Source organism: Antedon mediterranea, chromosome 2, assembly GCF_964355755.1.
Source record: "Antedon mediterranea chromosome 2, ecAntMedi1.1, whole genome shotgun sequence".
NCBI lineage: Eukaryota > Metazoa > Echinodermata > Crinoidea > Comatulida > Antedonidae > Antedon > Antedon mediterranea.
In genome coordinates this window covers 8,301,437-8,318,810 of record NC_092671.1, presented here as the reverse complement: position 1 = coordinate 8,318,810, position 17,374 = coordinate 8,301,437, and the positions used below count along the sequence as shown (strand labels likewise).

The window sequence follows — 17,374 nt, the reverse complement described above, 5'->3', positions numbered from 1 at the left end:
TCTTCCAATTTAGTGCAAACTTCAGACTTGAAGACTATAGCACTTTGGTGGGATGTGGTGCGAGTGAGTTAGTTTTCATAAAGAACCCCTTAAATGATTTAAAAGTTGGTGCCTTTACAGTTGATTCTGCTGGATGTTCCAATCTCTTGACGTTCTGGGAAAGAAGGACATCCGATGATAGTCCCGACTTGAGCGTAGAATATTATTTTTTAATTTTGTAGCAAAATATAATAACTATACAATAGTTATAACTGATAAAAACAAATTATATTAATGTCATGAACTAATGTTTGCTTTTGAAAATGTTCTCTTGTTTTTCTTCCCAAGGCTCATATTTGGAAGACGCCCTCTAACGGCACAATAACAACTCCACGTAGCAAGAACCAACATGGATGCGCCCATTCAGGTAAAATCGGTGATAAAAAATCGTATAAAATAACACATTACATCACATCTCATAAACTAAGGCATAACTATTTCCACTTTTAAATTTTATATCTACTATCTATATATTTCGTTATAGCTTACTATGTAATTTCTTTTGCAAAACTGGTCTTTTCTGCTCCAGGCCTGTAATCTCTCAGTTTATCTGATTAAACTCGCCGTGCAAATGTCGTTACGGTAACCCTAAATGTGGCCACGTAAGGGTATGATTTGGCCTAGGATTTTTCTGATGTTGTCTTTAAACGTTTTCATAGTTTAAAGGGTTATGCTATTTTTCTCTCTGTTATTGATGTCTTGTATTTGTTACCATAGCCAATAATGGCTTATCTACAGGGTATGTGTATATTTTTATGAGAATTTGGAATAATTAATAATTTAAAGTAAATTCAATCAAGACTATCCACAATCCGGTATCTTAGACCACTAGGGCTACTATAAGTTACCTATACTGACATTGTAGCTATCTAGACTAGGCCTAGCTAGACCAGATGTATCTGTTTAGTTAGCCTACATAAAGGGCCTGCTGTATTATTATATAAAGGAGATTAAAATCTACTGGCACCTTGGACTGAAACATAGTCCATACTATGCCCTGTATATAATATATATAACTATAAAACTATTATTATTTAGCATAGAAATACATAATAAATGTATAATTTCAATATCGTTTAAATTCATAGGTTGTGAAAAACTTCTAATTGCTTTTGACTAAAGATGTAAAATTGATTATAAATTGTCTTACTTCATCAAATTAACAATCAATTCGTGGTGTTTTCAAACTCTAAACTAGGATTTTAAATGTCAAGTTAGTTGAGACCATTCTCAATGACTTCCTTTTCCTGCTCAACTTCTTTACTAGATTGGGATATTTTTAAAATGCATTTAGGCTGATAAAATTGCGTACTTAATGTTGGATTAGAATTAGTAGGTACAGTATAATATTATAATCAAAATACTTTGTTTGATTCAAATCTAATGCTTGGTTCCCACTCGAGACACAACACAAGGACACAACGTAAGTGAGTTTCCCAATCACAAGCGATGGATTATTCAAACTGTCGCTTGTCATTGGTCAACACATTTGCGCTGTGTTTACGTCTTGTGGGAACCAAGCATTAAAGGTTCATTCTGCAAGTTTTATTCAGTGCAAAAAATTTTCAGCAAAAAAATGTAAGTTAAGTAAAGTGTGTGTATAGCTGCATCAAGCCTCTTGTAATGTGTACACTGGACTAATAATTAAACTGGGTAATTGAGCTTAAAGAACTACCTTATTTCTCATTCAAAGGAGTTTAAATTAGTATAAGTATTGAAAAAGGTACATCTTTAAACATATTGGTCATCATGCACACTTCCCCTCAGACAATCACCAATAGTTCCCACCAAACTTTGACCTGTAACATTGAATGCACTTTTCTGCGGGTCATTTTCTTTAACGAGAATGTCCTGTATTAGCAGTTGCTATGTATTACTTGCTTAAATCAATTTCATGTGACGGAACGGACTTCAATTTTTTGATGATTTCTCTTCGTGTCCAAATAATGTGTCAACAAGGAAATTGATTGCATGTATAGAAGGTCTTCAATTTTTGAAGATTAAGTTTTATTGTTTTTGTTGATGTAAATTGCATGTTCAAACTGACCTTGAGTAATTAAATAATTATATTGGTGTGAATTAAGTCAAAACTAAATGTGATATGTGCTTTGTCATTACCAAGAAGGTTGTTTTAAATGCTTTATAATTGTCTTTATTTTGCATCATTGATTTTTATTATTAAAGATATAAATTCCCACCATTTTAAAAATGTATCGTAGAAAAATGCGTTGTCATCTTATTTTTAATTCTTTCAATAAAGTTGGCAATTTTCTGCACTGTACTTTGTATGACACAAGGTACAGTGTTGAAAAATAATTGTATTAATAATACAGTTGTAGTTGTAGTTACCTAATAATTCGTCATCAATTGTACAAGTCCCAGTTTTTTAAAATATTAATTTTTGGTGCGCCAATACCGACTGCCGTGGGTCCGTAGAGGACCTAATTCTTTGCACTTTACTTCGTATGACATGAGGTACTGTGTTGAAAATGAATTGTATTGTTTAATAGTTACATACTAACTCGTTATCAATTGTTTTTAAAAATATTAATATCAATCAGTTTTTAAAAATATTAATTTTCGGTGCTCCAGTACTGACTGCCGTGTGTCCATAGAGGGCCTAATTTAAATTTCCTGTTAAGCTTCAATAGATTATAATTACATTTTATTGTACATAGTTAACATATTTTTAAGAAATTTAATCAAATATACTATAATATTGTGTGAATGTGTGTATTTTCATCATGGACATCCAATAGTGTTGTTCTTATGGATTCCCACTGTTCATTACTGTATGTACAGTCAGAAGCAATAGGGCGCTTCAGCTGGGCCGCTTACTCTGACATAGTACTTCCATAATAACAGTGACACGGTCTTCTTACCGGATGATATTTTAATTGCAATCTCCTTTAACCTACTATATTCAATAAATTAATGCTAAAAAGGTATTTAATACATTCTAACTTTGATAAATCATGCATTAAATTGTAAAATAGCGTAAAGACAAAAGGATGGCTCGTCAATTACGACCTTGAGTGAAGTCTAGACATGCATTTCTGGAATTAAGTTTTAAAAATGGTTTAGATTAAAATCGCTTCTGTCACCTTTCAAAAAGATTTCAGTAGACTTCCTAGGATACCTTCTGTTCCATGACGTAGTAATGTTCTCCATATTTGTTTTTTCTTTAACTTATTCTATTTTATATGAAAAAACTCCAACAAACTTATACTGTACAGTAAAGTAATTGTTTTGTTGTAACATCATAGAGCAGTGCTCATTTGAATTAATTTTGCAAGACCCAGCCCATCCCCTAAATTATATTTTTGAAGTTCTGCATAGCAGTAGTCGTACATAAATGCGTACATAAATTCCGCATAAACTATAAATTATATTTAGAAATATTTGGAATAATAATATTTCCACTAATAAATGAATGTAAGGTTTAAATTGAATACAAATTTACTATCAGTTTTAATTATGAGCATCTAGCAAAGTGTGAAAACAAAGTTTACTCATGAAGAATAATAATAGACACACCAAATATGTTATAAATTGGTCTCCACGTTTGACATTTTAGACTTTCCCACGAGACAACCGTCCAAAGCTTTCTCCGTTACTTCCTTTTGTAAATTTTAATCTAAATTATTTCGCTTCCTTTATTAAATATTTTAGTGCAAAAAACACCTTTCAATTAACATTCACTAAATCGTCAAAATGTTTCTGTAATTTTTTTTTAATTGAAGATTTTTGTCGCCAGATTTTGCTTCAAACATTTTAGTGTCGATGTATGAAAGTCTATGTTTATGGCAAAGAGTTAATTTACTAGTTATAATACCTCATTGGATGTGAAGATAAGCGTACAGTATGTCTCTAGTGTAAAATTAGTTTTTTAGTTGGCGGTTTTTAGTTTACTGCCTTAGGCTGGCAGAAGTTTATTCTTCAACATCCTTTTAAAACTTAGGTTTTTTTGGCCTGTTATGTTTATTGGTTGAAAATCATAAATTGGCTTTTTGGCCAGAATTTATGTTGAATGGTTTGCCTACAGTATATGAAGACAATTTAGACAGTACATGCACATAGAATGTACTAGTATTCCTATGTTCAAAAGATGAGGATTGTAAATTTTGGGTGCCTCAGTGCAAAATATTAGGTTCTGTGAGCTGCTGTGTTCCACAGAGATCGTAGATTCATTGTCCTATCATGTCATCTTCAATCAAGTTTAAGTACAATATTGACATTTTTGGACTCTTGGGTAACATTGTATTTTCCTTTAGAGCATTAAAGTAGTTCTGATTTAGCCCTTTTGGGTAGCATGTTTTCATGGCCAAGAGCATGAATCTCACACTGCTGAAATAGTGCTGGTCTGTTTGATTTCTGCTAATGTGTCAATAAGCCTTGTACAGTACACTGTGGTGTGACATTTTCAATCACACTATATTTGCTTTCCTCTATCCAATATCAGTTTTATCTGAAAGGAAATGTTCAAAATTGTCCAAATCCAGGAAAAGTTTGAAAAAATTTGCTGTCTCACGTTCAGGAAACATTAATTCTGGTCTGGTAGATGGTCAGCAATTTCCTTGGGGTATATACAATTTTAGAATGTCAAGGATTTTTGAAGAAAACGTCCCCATGCCTTGTAATCCCCCAGGGGTATGTCCTCCTATCCTGTGCCTTATTGCCATAGTAACGCAGGTTTTGTTTGATTTAATTTTCACCTGTTAAACAATAGAGAAAGTATCTTTTGTTTTTTGGCAACAACACATTGAAAATTCTTTTGTTTAAAATAATTAACCCTAAGCCTTAAGTTTTTTGTCCAGGTTCTAAAAATATTTTTTTACAGACAAGTTTACAAACACAACAAATATTGAGTATTGATTTTAAAGTTATACTGTATACAGTATTATTAATTTTGATACAATAGTTATTACTTAAGGCGATGCAATTTTTGCAACGCATGAGATTTTAAAGCCTGGTTTATAACAAAACCTTAAAAAAAATTATAAAACAAAAATACCAAACCAAATAAATATAAAATTGTATGGAAAAAACATCAACCCAAAGTAAATTTGTAAGTTATCAAAAGAATAATTTTTAAATGTTAAATAAAACTAAAATATTTCCAATATACCTATTTGGCTATTCATTATACTGTACTGTGCGTTTACGAAGCTTGTAGATGAGAACTACAGTATATGGACACAAATTGATTAAAAAATTGACACCATAGCATGGTTTTAGAAAAGAAAGTTTTAAGTTCTTTTTTGTCTTTGGCGCCAACTTGACTCAATATTACAAAGTGATTGACAATTTGCCATAAATTTAAACTCCCTTTTTACTTTTTTTTTCTAAGAATAGTTAATAAATACCATATGTTTTAACAACATTTTAAAAAATTCTGAATACAGCAGCCGTACCCTAAATGCTAAAATATTCAAAACCATTCTGTACATTCTGAAAAGTGTTTGTAAAGTATCAACTTTAAAATAGTTAATAAATACCATATAACATTTTTTAAATTATGTTTTGTCAGTTAGTAGTTGAGTCAAGTGTAGGTGGTGTCTTTTCTATAAACATCAGTACAATATTGTCTTGTTTAAGCTGTGTCTACACTATTACACTTTATGTGACAAAAAAATGTGATGTGCCCATATATGGACATGATGATGTCATATCACCACCATATTGGGCATATCACTACCATATTTGGGCACATCACTACCATATTTGGGCACATCACTACCATATTTGGGCATATCACACTAGTTTGATAGTGTAGACAGACCTTTAGAATGTGTTTATTTAACCAGGGTTACTTTAAACGGCACTTTTAAAAAATCTTTTAAATAAAACTTTTCTATTATTAATTAATGAAATGTTAAACAGTATTATTAGTTTTTACAATTTCAAGTAACAAAATGTACTGTAGGAGTGCAAGAATACGTACTACTTTCTATAGAGGGTGCTATTTTTGTAAAATGTTGTACAGTATGTCCAACTATACTGTAGTATTTTTAAAGTACAGTAATATAAAGTTGATAATTTGAGCTGTGGTTTGATGATCTCATCTTCCTTCTTTCACTATGCTTCCTTTTGTTTCTCTCCCTCACAGTTTACTTCCTTTGTTTGCAATATCATATTTTTAATTTTTAAACATTTACAGAAATTATACAATGCAATATAAAACTTTCAATTCCAAAATACAACATTTTTTAGAATTAATATATTATTATGTATTTATTACACTGCACTATATTTAAAAATAAAAGTGTATATTTTCAAATGAAAATTATTGAAGAATACAGCATTTTATTTTTAAAATAAAAGGTTATTTTTGACATGACATGAAATAAAATTGTCATCATAAAATTAGATCATCATCAAAGTTTCATTTTCAACATGAATTTAGTAAAATTCATTGAGAAACTAAGTTAATGTCACTTTAATGAACCCATCATTGGTATGTCACCTATCACTTTTTGATGATTCAATTCCCTTATTGATACATTTTTTATCTGTTTTGTTCACTTTATGTTTTTTTGACAGGATCCTGCGTTGTTTGTAAGCAGTTTTCACATTTTTTTTCTCCCGATTTAGTTTGCTTGCATCTTACTCCCTACCAAGCTACCTTCCTTGCATGATTTGAATGATACTTTTATATATGAATCACATTTTTATTTAGTTTTGCATTAATAATAGTTAATTTCTTTTTTCACACACCATCTTCTTATTCCAAAGTCACACCACATCCCTCCTTCATTCCTTCATCTACAGTTTATCCCTTCCTCCATATACCATCCTTTCCTCCATATACCATCCTTCCTCCATATACCATCCTTTCCTCCATATACCATCCTTTCCTCCATATATCATTCTTTCCTCCATATACCATCCTTCCTCCATATACCATCCTTTCCTCCATATACCATCCTTTCCTCCATATACCATCCTTTCCTCCATATACCATCCTTTCCTCCACATTCCACATTTGGTAGTAGTCACTCTCATACTGTAGGCCTACATTTAAAAGTAACACATCCAAATGCCAACTTCAAGTCAATGGCTACCAGATGTCTCTGTGAGACGGTTATTTGAACCAGTACCAGTACCAGTCCCTTCATTCTAATCTTTATATTCTTTTCCTTCTGCCACATTTACTACTTTCCACCATATTCCGTTTTCTTTGTATATTGCATGGACAAATGTTTTTTGTTTAATATTTTGAAATAAATAAATATTATTACAATGATCAGTAGCACTAATATTTAATTAACGTCCTTTAATACCACCACAATTTAATGAATTGATATAAACTTTAAAACATACTAATTAATGATTGTTACTGTAGTTGGTTTACTATTTTAATGCTAATTAATAAATCACACAATTTTTTAAAAAAGTGTTTGAAAGTAATCCATAATTTTTTGCATTGAAAAAAACCTAATTTTCTAGGGTATTATCTACTTCAACATGGGCATGATAGAAATCTCCATGTGAGTGGCATGGCCTATCCCATTGCAATGCATGCCGGAAGCGCTAACTTGTAATCCAGGATTCTTACGGCACTTTAGTGAGAATGTTGTAATAGTTGGGTGACCATACCAATTAGATACACTCCGACACCTGCTGTGTGTAAACTTGTGTGTTGCCTTTTGATTGACAAAATATCATGAGTCAGTAATTTTCAATCGCATTTTCGATCTTGTTTTTTCCAAGTTTTCACAGTTTTTAGTTCTTGAAAAGTTCAAAAACATAATCTTATTTATGATTTAGGTATAGGCCTATTTCCTTTTAAAATGATTTATGAAGTATATTTAAATAGTAAAATTTATGCTATAAAAATAAATTATATTTCCATGTTTCATTATAGAATTTAAAATTTAAGAACACCTGATTTTATTTATTTTTTTTAATACTATTGTGTCTGGACTGTCTGGAATAAATATCTAGTAAATAAAATGATACAATCATTTTACCACAGTTCTTTACAAAATGTGTATGAAAATAAGTAATTTTTGAATCACAAATTTAAAAAAAAACATCTTACAACTTTCCCATTTTGTATTCTTTTAACATTCAAATTCAATTCAACTTTGTTTATTTATCTATCAAATACATAGGACCATCCTCTTCTCTCTGGAAAAAGGCAAAAAGAAAAAATAATAAAGTTTAAAGTATGCTATGTAAATGTGTACATTAAAGATTGTAAAAAAGACAATACTTTTCATACTTTGTCCTATTAAGCCTTGTCTACACTATCAAACTTTGTGACAAAAAAAATGTGATGTGCCTACTGTATATATGGACATGATGATGTCATACCACTACCATATTTGGGCACAACACACTTTTTTTGTCAAACTAGTTTGATAGTGTAGACAGAGCTTTACTAAAGGCATGCAACATTGAAATAGACTGTTTTAAATCTAATCATAATGATAATAAAAATGTTCTAACTTTGATTGCATGAATGAATGCAAATATGATATAATATTAGTGTATTTAATAAACTGTATGATGTACAGTATGTATTTGCATTATTACAGTATTAAAAGCATTATGAATGATACAATAAAGTTTATCTTTTGTTTGTCATTTTTTATGCAAAAAATTAGTATTTTGCTTTTATGTAATTGTTCTTATTTTTCTTCCTTTTATTTTTAGGAAGCCTCAATGTACACTATAAAAGCAATTGCTATATTGGACAACGATGGTGAACGGCTAGTAGCGAAGGTGGCCACAACAACTAAAAACCATCAGTTTGACTTTTTAAACATTAATAAATACTATTAAAATATATTTAAAATTGAAAATAATATTTAGAATAAATCCTATTATTATACGGAGTAAAAATTTACCGTATAAGAATTTTTGGTTTTTTAATGATCTGTCAAACTGTTTATCAAACTTTATGTGACAAAAAAAAATGTGATGTGCCCATATATGGACATGATGATGTCATATCACTACCATTATTTGGGTAGATACTTTTTGTCAAACTAGTTTGATAGTGTAGACAGAGCTTAGATCTGTGACATAGCTGGCGTGTTCTGGTTTTTGACCATAAGGTTGAAAGTTTGGATCCCACACTGTCACTTCTCCTGGGTCCTAGAGTAAGATAGTTTATACATTTATGTATTTTAATTGAATTATTATTTATTTATCATCTTTTTTGATAATGTTTTTTAGTATTATGATGATAGCTTCCCAACAACTAAAGAACAGAAAGCCTTTGAAAAGAACCTTTTCAACAAGACACATCGTGCAAATGGTAAGAAAAAAAGTGATTAATTTTCACTAGTTTTTTAATTTATTGCTTCTTCAAGAAGATTCCGAGAAGAGTAAACTTGTTCTGATTATACCATCTGTCCAGCTTGAAAGATAAACTAGTAAAGAATCAAGGTAAATCAGACTTTTTGACTATTACATGAATCCCAAAGTTTTGCCAAGGCAGAATTTATAAAACAATTAGAAACAAAGTGTCTATACAATGAAAATACACAATTGAACAAAGTATATAAGCAGTAGCTGCTGGGTGCTTGTCTTCCAATCCCAAGGTCCTGGGTGCTCCTTTACCTACTGCACTACATGTAAGGGGTGTACTCCACTCTGTAATGCTCTGTCTACACTATCAAACTTTATGTGACAACAAAAATAAGATGGGCCCATATATGGACATGATGACCATTTTTAGGAATATCACTACCATATTTGGGCACATCATACTTTTTTGTCAATCTACAGTTCAATGATAGTTTAGACAGAGCTTTAGTCTGTTATAAGAGATGATATTGATATAGTTTATCCATCCAGTAATTGGCAACGTACTTGAAATATAAATAATATTAGTGAACTGTAGCTGCCTATCATCATTTCTAGTGTACATAAGAGTTTTGACAATTTGACAAGATATTCTGATAGAATTATCATCATTAAATTTGTGTTTAACTTGTGAGCTAAACCAGGATTGTTTGTCAACAGGCTGAGCTGGCTAATAAGTAGAAATTATTTGAAAATCTTTTCGAGGAGACACTGATAAAATTGTGTTATTTCTATTTTTGAACAATTTTTTTCAACAATTATAAAAAAAAAATGTGCTAATTTGTTGAGATAGTCCAGATTATCTTTGTGTATAGGTTTAGCTTCTGAGTTTGGCTTTGGGAATCTTGGCACCATGTCTATTAGGAAGGCCATTCTAAAATCAACTGCCCCCCCCCCCTCTTCTTTTTTTTTGTCAAATTCAGTTTTTATACATTAATCTGATTGTCAAACATGGCCATAAATCTGATATATATTTTATTGAAAAAGTTTTTTGTGCAAACATTTTAAATGTTATTTTCCGATAGATATAAAACATACAAACAAAAATTAGAAAAAAAAATAGGGTTAAAAAAATCCCCAGAATCATCGAAACGTAACTGCATAAAAATGTATTTTGGTCTGAAAGATGATGATAATAATGATCGACAGATATATGTGTTAAGTCCTTAACTTAGTAAAGCATGCATGTCATTTATGTTACCCTTTCTGATCAACCTGTTGCATTTTATCATGTGTTACTTCATGTTACTTTTTGCTGATATCCGTGTTGGTTGTAAAAATCGTTTTGTATGGTTAACAAGTTTTATCAGATCGTATTCACTGTAAAGTTGTTTTAGTGGGTGTATGATATTATTAAAATACATTTTGATACTAATTTCCTTTTCCATTTTGTGATTGTATGTTTATAATATAGCTAACTATCTGTCATATACATGAGTACATTTATATTTAAGTTACAGATGGCATTTTCAATGGGATTCAGAAAATGTACAATGAATTGCTTTATAAATTCTGAGTTTGGCATAGAGACGCACCATGGACCCTTTTCTGTCATTACAATTCATTTGTTTCTAGATATTTTCAGTTACATACATTATTCTGTTATTTAGTTGCTGTAAATTTGCCTGAACCTGATTGGTCAGATTATAAACTATCTATTTGTTTTTCTGGTATTTTAAGGCATTTTCAGTTTTAAGGATCTAATAAATTATGACAGTGTACTAATATGAAAGGAAACAAATAATCAAATATGTTTGGATTTACCCTCTCAGATCGGTGAATCTTTTACTAATCATATATTGATTTCTTGATGTTTGTTTTTTCTGGTGTTGTTGACCTAGAGATTGTGGTTTTGCCGTAACAGGACGTCTGGGATGGTTTTGTTTACAGGTTTTGATTAGGATAATTTTCATTTTCCCAAATAGGATGTTAAGGGATTTTAGCAGCATTTTCTATTTTAATTTGCAACTGTCATACTATTTAATGGTATTAGAGTCAATCTTCCGCCCTTATTGTTAAATATAAAGCCTTTGTATGAGCTATGACAATCAAGTGTGTATAAAACAATTGAAATTAAGGTATTGATCTGGTTATCATGTATCCTGGTGCATTATAAACTTATGTATTTAAATGGGAAATCCCACATTTATTTACTGAACATGTATCTTTACATGTCTGTGAATCATAGGCCTGTTGTAGAGAACGCATAAAGATTAACTATATTTAGCAAGAATATCCAACCTCTTACTTAAAAGTATATCTTATATATTATTTTCCTCAACAAAGGTACAATCTAGTAACAAACAGTAATTTACATAAAATTATAAAAGGTAGATTTTAACATTAACCTTCATATTTAGAAACAAGCTTTAAATTTCTTGATGTAACTTGTGTCAATTGATATTTTATTACAACGTTTTTACGTTTGAATGGTTGTCAAAACTGTCATTTATTTACCCCCTACAATGTACCTTCTGGCTGTTATCTCTATTTTTAATATACCCCCTCCTCCTCTTATCAAACAGTCAATCAATCAACGAAAGAATTATATCCCAAAATTAAAGGTTTTTGTATACCCTAACAGTTGTGTACTATGACTTGCGAGATTTCCCGACATTAATTGGTAAAACGGTTACGCCTCGAGGTTCGTGCAGTATCTAGATCCACTGAGCTAAAGAACATCACTTCATGTGGTATCAGCCGCATAAAATATTCGTCATCACAAACATTGTGCATGTTGCATATACATTGTATCACACACATTTGAGTCACAATTGCGAAAATCGTTGCCCGAAGTCTACAACAGGGGGTATTTCTATTGGAGGTCAGATATACCTTGTTTGTTTTCCGTTTACAAGCTTGGCCGTACGTTTGATATCTGCCTGTGACTGCTCATTTTATTGGCGATTACTGCAAGTGTCAGGGTTTTTGAAGCAGCATAGTAATAATGCAAATGTGCCAAAAATCAAGAAGTAATTATTATATTAATATATCAAGGTCAGTTGATCCCGAATAATTTAACTATACCTGCTCTACTCAAACTACAACTGCTTCAGTGTAATGTGGAACTTCATTAAAACAGTATCAATTTCCTGCATAATTCTCTTGATTCAGAGCCTAGCTTTTTAAAAGAATTAGACACCATAACAACAGAAAGTCATTTCTCCATTTTCTTTGGTGGGATGCAGTCTCATATATGTTGATAAAATCATGAAGTAAAGAGTCTTTAAATAAAATCCACATATCACCGGGTAGTGGTGCAAACCTTACCATTTTTAAAATAACTAAACCATCTGATACTTGGAAGTGAAGATTATCAAACTTAAAGATAAAAATATCTTCATTTGTTAGTTTCCTACAGTATGCAAACAGGGAGGTATAAAAATATTGATATGTTTATATTCCATTGCATATTAGATAACAATAAAGCGTCAGTTTTTCTATTAATCACTTTTTTAACTATCTTGACTTCATCAAAATAATTATCAAATGCCAGTCTAGGCCATTTGAATTTTGCTGCCTTTTATCCTTTCATACCTTAGTTATACTATTTATGATGCATGAAAAGAACTTCACAAAAGCAAACTTTAAGTTTGTTTGTGTTACAATTGAAGGATTGCTTGCTAAACGAACACATGACAATTTAGTACTAAGTATGTTTGAATATTGTACATGGCTCGTAATACGCATGCACATGAAACTACATTATAATAATTGTCGGTAGGGTGCATGATGCAGCGTTTTCGTTGATTTTGTGTTTGAGTTCAAAGCATGAATCATTGTCGTAGAGTGTGCGTTTTGAACATCACAAAGGATTAATTATAAATTGGAAAAAATGCATTTTTAGACAAGAAGACTTAAATTGTGGTTTGTTCGCTGGTGGTCCCTATGAATCACAATATAATTGTTTTTTAATAACCGGTGTTTTTCTTTTTTTTAAAAACAATTTAATGACATCTAGATCGATCAAATTCTTATGCCCATTGTTTCAAAACTAAGTCTTGTTACAGTACTTGACTTTGGTACTATGTCTAGGGCAGTTTTAGGCAAAGTTTTGATATGAGACAAGCATGATAATCAATAGCTATATAGTCTCGTATTTCAGCTATTTGTGAATTTTCTGTGCTTGCCTGGAGACTCAGTAACTACAGAAAATTCCGGGTCCTGGCTTGATTTTAATTTAATTTAGTACATATAGTTCATAACTGTATATAGTTTTTTTTAAATTTTGTGGTGAAATGACCAGTAACACCCTTACTTGACCCCTGATTTGGTTTCATTTAGATCATAGAGGCTCAATATCTGTTTTGCCTTGCACCTGTTATGCCAATAAACCTTCGACTAATCGATTCCTTCGCTTTAAAATCAAACAAACATGGTGGCTCACCTTATAACTATTAGTTAGAAATTACGGGCCATTTTGATTAATTGATGAAAAACAAAAACTGTGAACGTCATTGCGGATTGGGTTACAATAATCTTCTTTTTTTCGAAGATATTGATGGACATTTTGCTGCGGTTATGGCCGCAACCTTAGTAGTAGACCTCGTGAATTGACCGGTCACATTTTCTTTTGTTGAATACAATTCTATTTGACAGACCGAACAATGTAAAACAGATAACAGTAATCAAACTCGAAAACATGTTGATGGTTTTCCATTGAAATCAAGTGTTAAAAATCACATCAGCCAATCAGATCACTTTATCAAATGCTTAATGTGGTACACACGCTTTCACTGTCGTGTTTGTCGTAGAAATAGAGATAGATGGTACGGAGTACAGCCTCATGTTTATTACTCATACTCCCCAAAGAGGTGTTCTTTCATACCTGAACGAGTTTACGAGAGGGGGGAAATGAGAATAAACTGTAGTGGTAACTCTCCTGGGGCGTTAAGGAAAATACTACCATAGGAAATTGTTGGGGTTACTAGGAGATATCCAATTTAACTTGGAAGTTAACTTATGTTTTTTATTTGCATGTCAAAGCTTCTGTCAAAATTTATAGAAGGATAATTTTGATAGGTAATTAAAAACAAGGAAAGCATTTGAACTCTAACCTTAAGGTTATACAGATATCAGTAATCTTTATTCTCTCAATATTCAATTAAAAAACTTTTTCTATTTTGTCGCCTAATATAGCTTTCACCTATTATCTCTGTAGTGATAACCTGTTAGCTTTTTGTATTTTTTTGTCTAAGTTCTGCACGGTTAAGGTAGAAAACCTGGGTAAAATTATGTATTACAATATTTAGTACAAAACAAATATTAGATAATCACTATAAAATTGACAATTCAATCAAATCTTATATCCCCGTATTTGCTCATATTACAAAAGCAATAGTATTCAAGAACATGATAATTCAAGTTAATTAAAAGGATGTCAGGAACTTGACGTATTTAGCGCCTAAGCTTAAAGCGCGCCAACTTCCAAACAACTTAACATCCCCTTGTTTTCTTGGCCAATAAAAACTCTTTTGACCTAATTTTATGGACCTAGAATAATCTAATGAATACAGGTTCTTCCTGACGACTGTACTCGGATCGTCCTATTACTCAATAGATTCTTCCGCCGTTAAAGCAGATCTCAGCGTGATTGATGAATAAGCAAAAATATTTTTACCTGATTTTTTTGTAATGAAAATATTTAAAAAATACTTTCATATACTAGTCTATTCATACCATAATAATTGATAGCATATATTTTGTTAAAGTCTTTTATTTTTTTTAACAGCGTAATGTTTGGCATAAACATTGCTGTTTGGGTTTCATATCTGTCAAATTTTTCCAGTGAGCATTTTTTTCTGACAAAACAAGATTTAATTTAGCTTCAATTGTGTGTTTTTAATTTGCATGTTAATCCATGTAGCAATATTAGTTTTAATAAAAGTACGACCAATTTACCTATAAAAATAAATAAATATAAAAAAGACATGTTCAACTAAAAATGTACTTGTTTACTGAAATTGATCATTTCCTGAACATTTCTCATGTGTTGTATTTAATTTGTTGTAAATTTAAATTTGACATTGTTTTTGATACACATTGAGTTAGTATATATTCTTTTTAAAAATAAATTATATATAATAATAATAAAAAATGAATATAAATTATAATATAACAATTATACATTTTGAACAGTTGAAATTTAATTTTGAACTTGTCATAAAAGCTCTAAACTAGATGACAATGAAAACAAGTTGTCACCAACGTAAGTGACAATTAGTAGCTGGTTACTTCCTCTGGCTGTATTTTGCACTGTGTTTAATAGCATCGTCATATTTCGTGGACTTGTGTAGGGGGAAATGAGATAGTTGTGTTATATTCTGATAAGATCTAACGTTTGATGTAAATTTAACAAATTGCTTGTTCAAGACTTAGTCGTCTGGTTATTCAGCCATACAAATTAACCAATCAGAATTTCCATACCTTTAATTATCAATTCTTGTTTAGCTGGTATATCATAGCATTAGAGATTTTCATAGGAAACTTAGATTTCTGGTTGTAAAAGTGAACCAATCAGAATCATTTTACTTTCAGTTAATAGCTGAAATGTGATTGGTCAATGGAGATTTCAATGTGAGAATCAATGTCACTAAATCTTAACCAATCAGAATAAATTAATTATATCAGTGTTTTGTTGGTAATATTACCACAGAATTATAATTCTTTAAATTCAATTGCCTCTTAATATGAAAAGTATTATCTGACCTTCACAATGATTTGCATGTTGCTAAATTAAATAATTTAAAAGTTACTAATTAAGTTAATTAGCCTGGAACCAATCAATAAAGTGACATAAAACTGCCCATTCATTATCACCATTGATGATCAAATTGATGTTTGAATGGTCATCAGTGATATTCTATTTAGAATATTTGTGTAGTACATGAATTCTATTTTAAAGTAAATGTATGTACCGTACTGATGCGGGTATAAGCCCATACTCGGGTATAAGCCCACCCCCGACTTTTGACTAATTTTCATGAAAAATGAGGCACTCGGGTATAAGCCCACCCATTAATTCGAAGATCTACAGTGTGTGTCGTAATACATTATTTTGTATTTGGCGACGTCCATACACCGAATACACCTACCTTTGATCATAACCAAGCTAGGCTAATATACGCTAGGCCATATGAGGCCTAGCGGTCCTGTTTTGTTTACACTCCATAGCAGTCGAAGATCGCTTCACATACGACGCTACAAGTCGCCAAAACGGCAAACCACTATTTGGTATCGGCTGCCATAAACAAGCTTATTAAATTTCTTTGGTACATTTCTATTTAACGAACATTGTATACTTGCTTTTCTGCTTGATAAATTCTTGTTCAATTGATGTTTAAAATAAGATATTCTACGATAAATTACACGAACTATAAGCTTAATTTTCCGACACTCTACACCTCGTGTATTTAGAGGCAACGTCGTACACGTGAGGGCGCTCGCTCGCATGGTGGAATACACAGTGTACATGTGCTGTTTTTGACAATCTGCATTTTTGGATCCTCGGGTATAAGCCCACCCCCCAAGCTTGACGTGATTTCATGTTCAAGGGGGGTGGGCTTATACCCGCGTCAGTACGGTACTTATATCCGTACCTGTTTAATTTATTAATAAATACAAATATAATTAATGTCAACCTGTGTTTTAATACTTGTACCGTAACCCTTTTAAAAAACATGTTGATGCAATGGTTAAAACCCTGTTATTATCTGTAGGATTACTTATTAATTTTAAGGAATTTTGAAGAATGTGTATATATTTTAAAAAACTGTTGATTCATTTTTAAATATTATTTTAATAATTCAATTGTTTTAATTGATGAAATATGTAATCAGATGTTGCCTTTTTTCTACATAGTCATTTTAAATTGGAACCCCATGGTTTTAATAATATTGAATTTAAAATGCATTGGTTGTTGAAATCATCAAAGACCACAAATAATTGTCAAAAGAAGTACTCTGTCTTTATCTAAATTATTAATAATTTTTTAATTCATAAATATTAATAACAAATT

The 17,374-nt window shown here is 31.0% G+C and overlaps 1 protein-coding gene across 2 annotated transcripts in view; it reads left to right on the top strand.

Annotated features, from left to right (window-relative positions):
* The first annotated feature begins 368 nt into the window (after positions 1 to 368).
* LOC140040267 (coatomer subunit zeta-1-like) overlaps positions 369 to 17,374 on the top strand; it is a 65,976-nt gene continuing 48,970 nt past the window's right edge. The window contains exons 1-4 of one of the 2 annotated variants that reach the window (XM_072086060.1): positions 369 to 406; positions 6,583 to 6,597; positions 8,701 to 8,769; positions 9,226 to 9,307. In XM_072086060.1, the coding sequence (XP_071942161.1) occupies positions 389 to 406; positions 6,583 to 6,597; positions 8,701 to 8,769; positions 9,226 to 9,307 (184 nt within the window). In that variant the 5' untranslated portion in view covers positions 369 to 388. The remainder of the gene's footprint in view (positions 407 to 6,582; positions 6,598 to 8,700; positions 8,770 to 9,225; positions 9,308 to 17,374) is intronic. The other variant, XM_072086061.1, reaches the window with a different exon arrangement.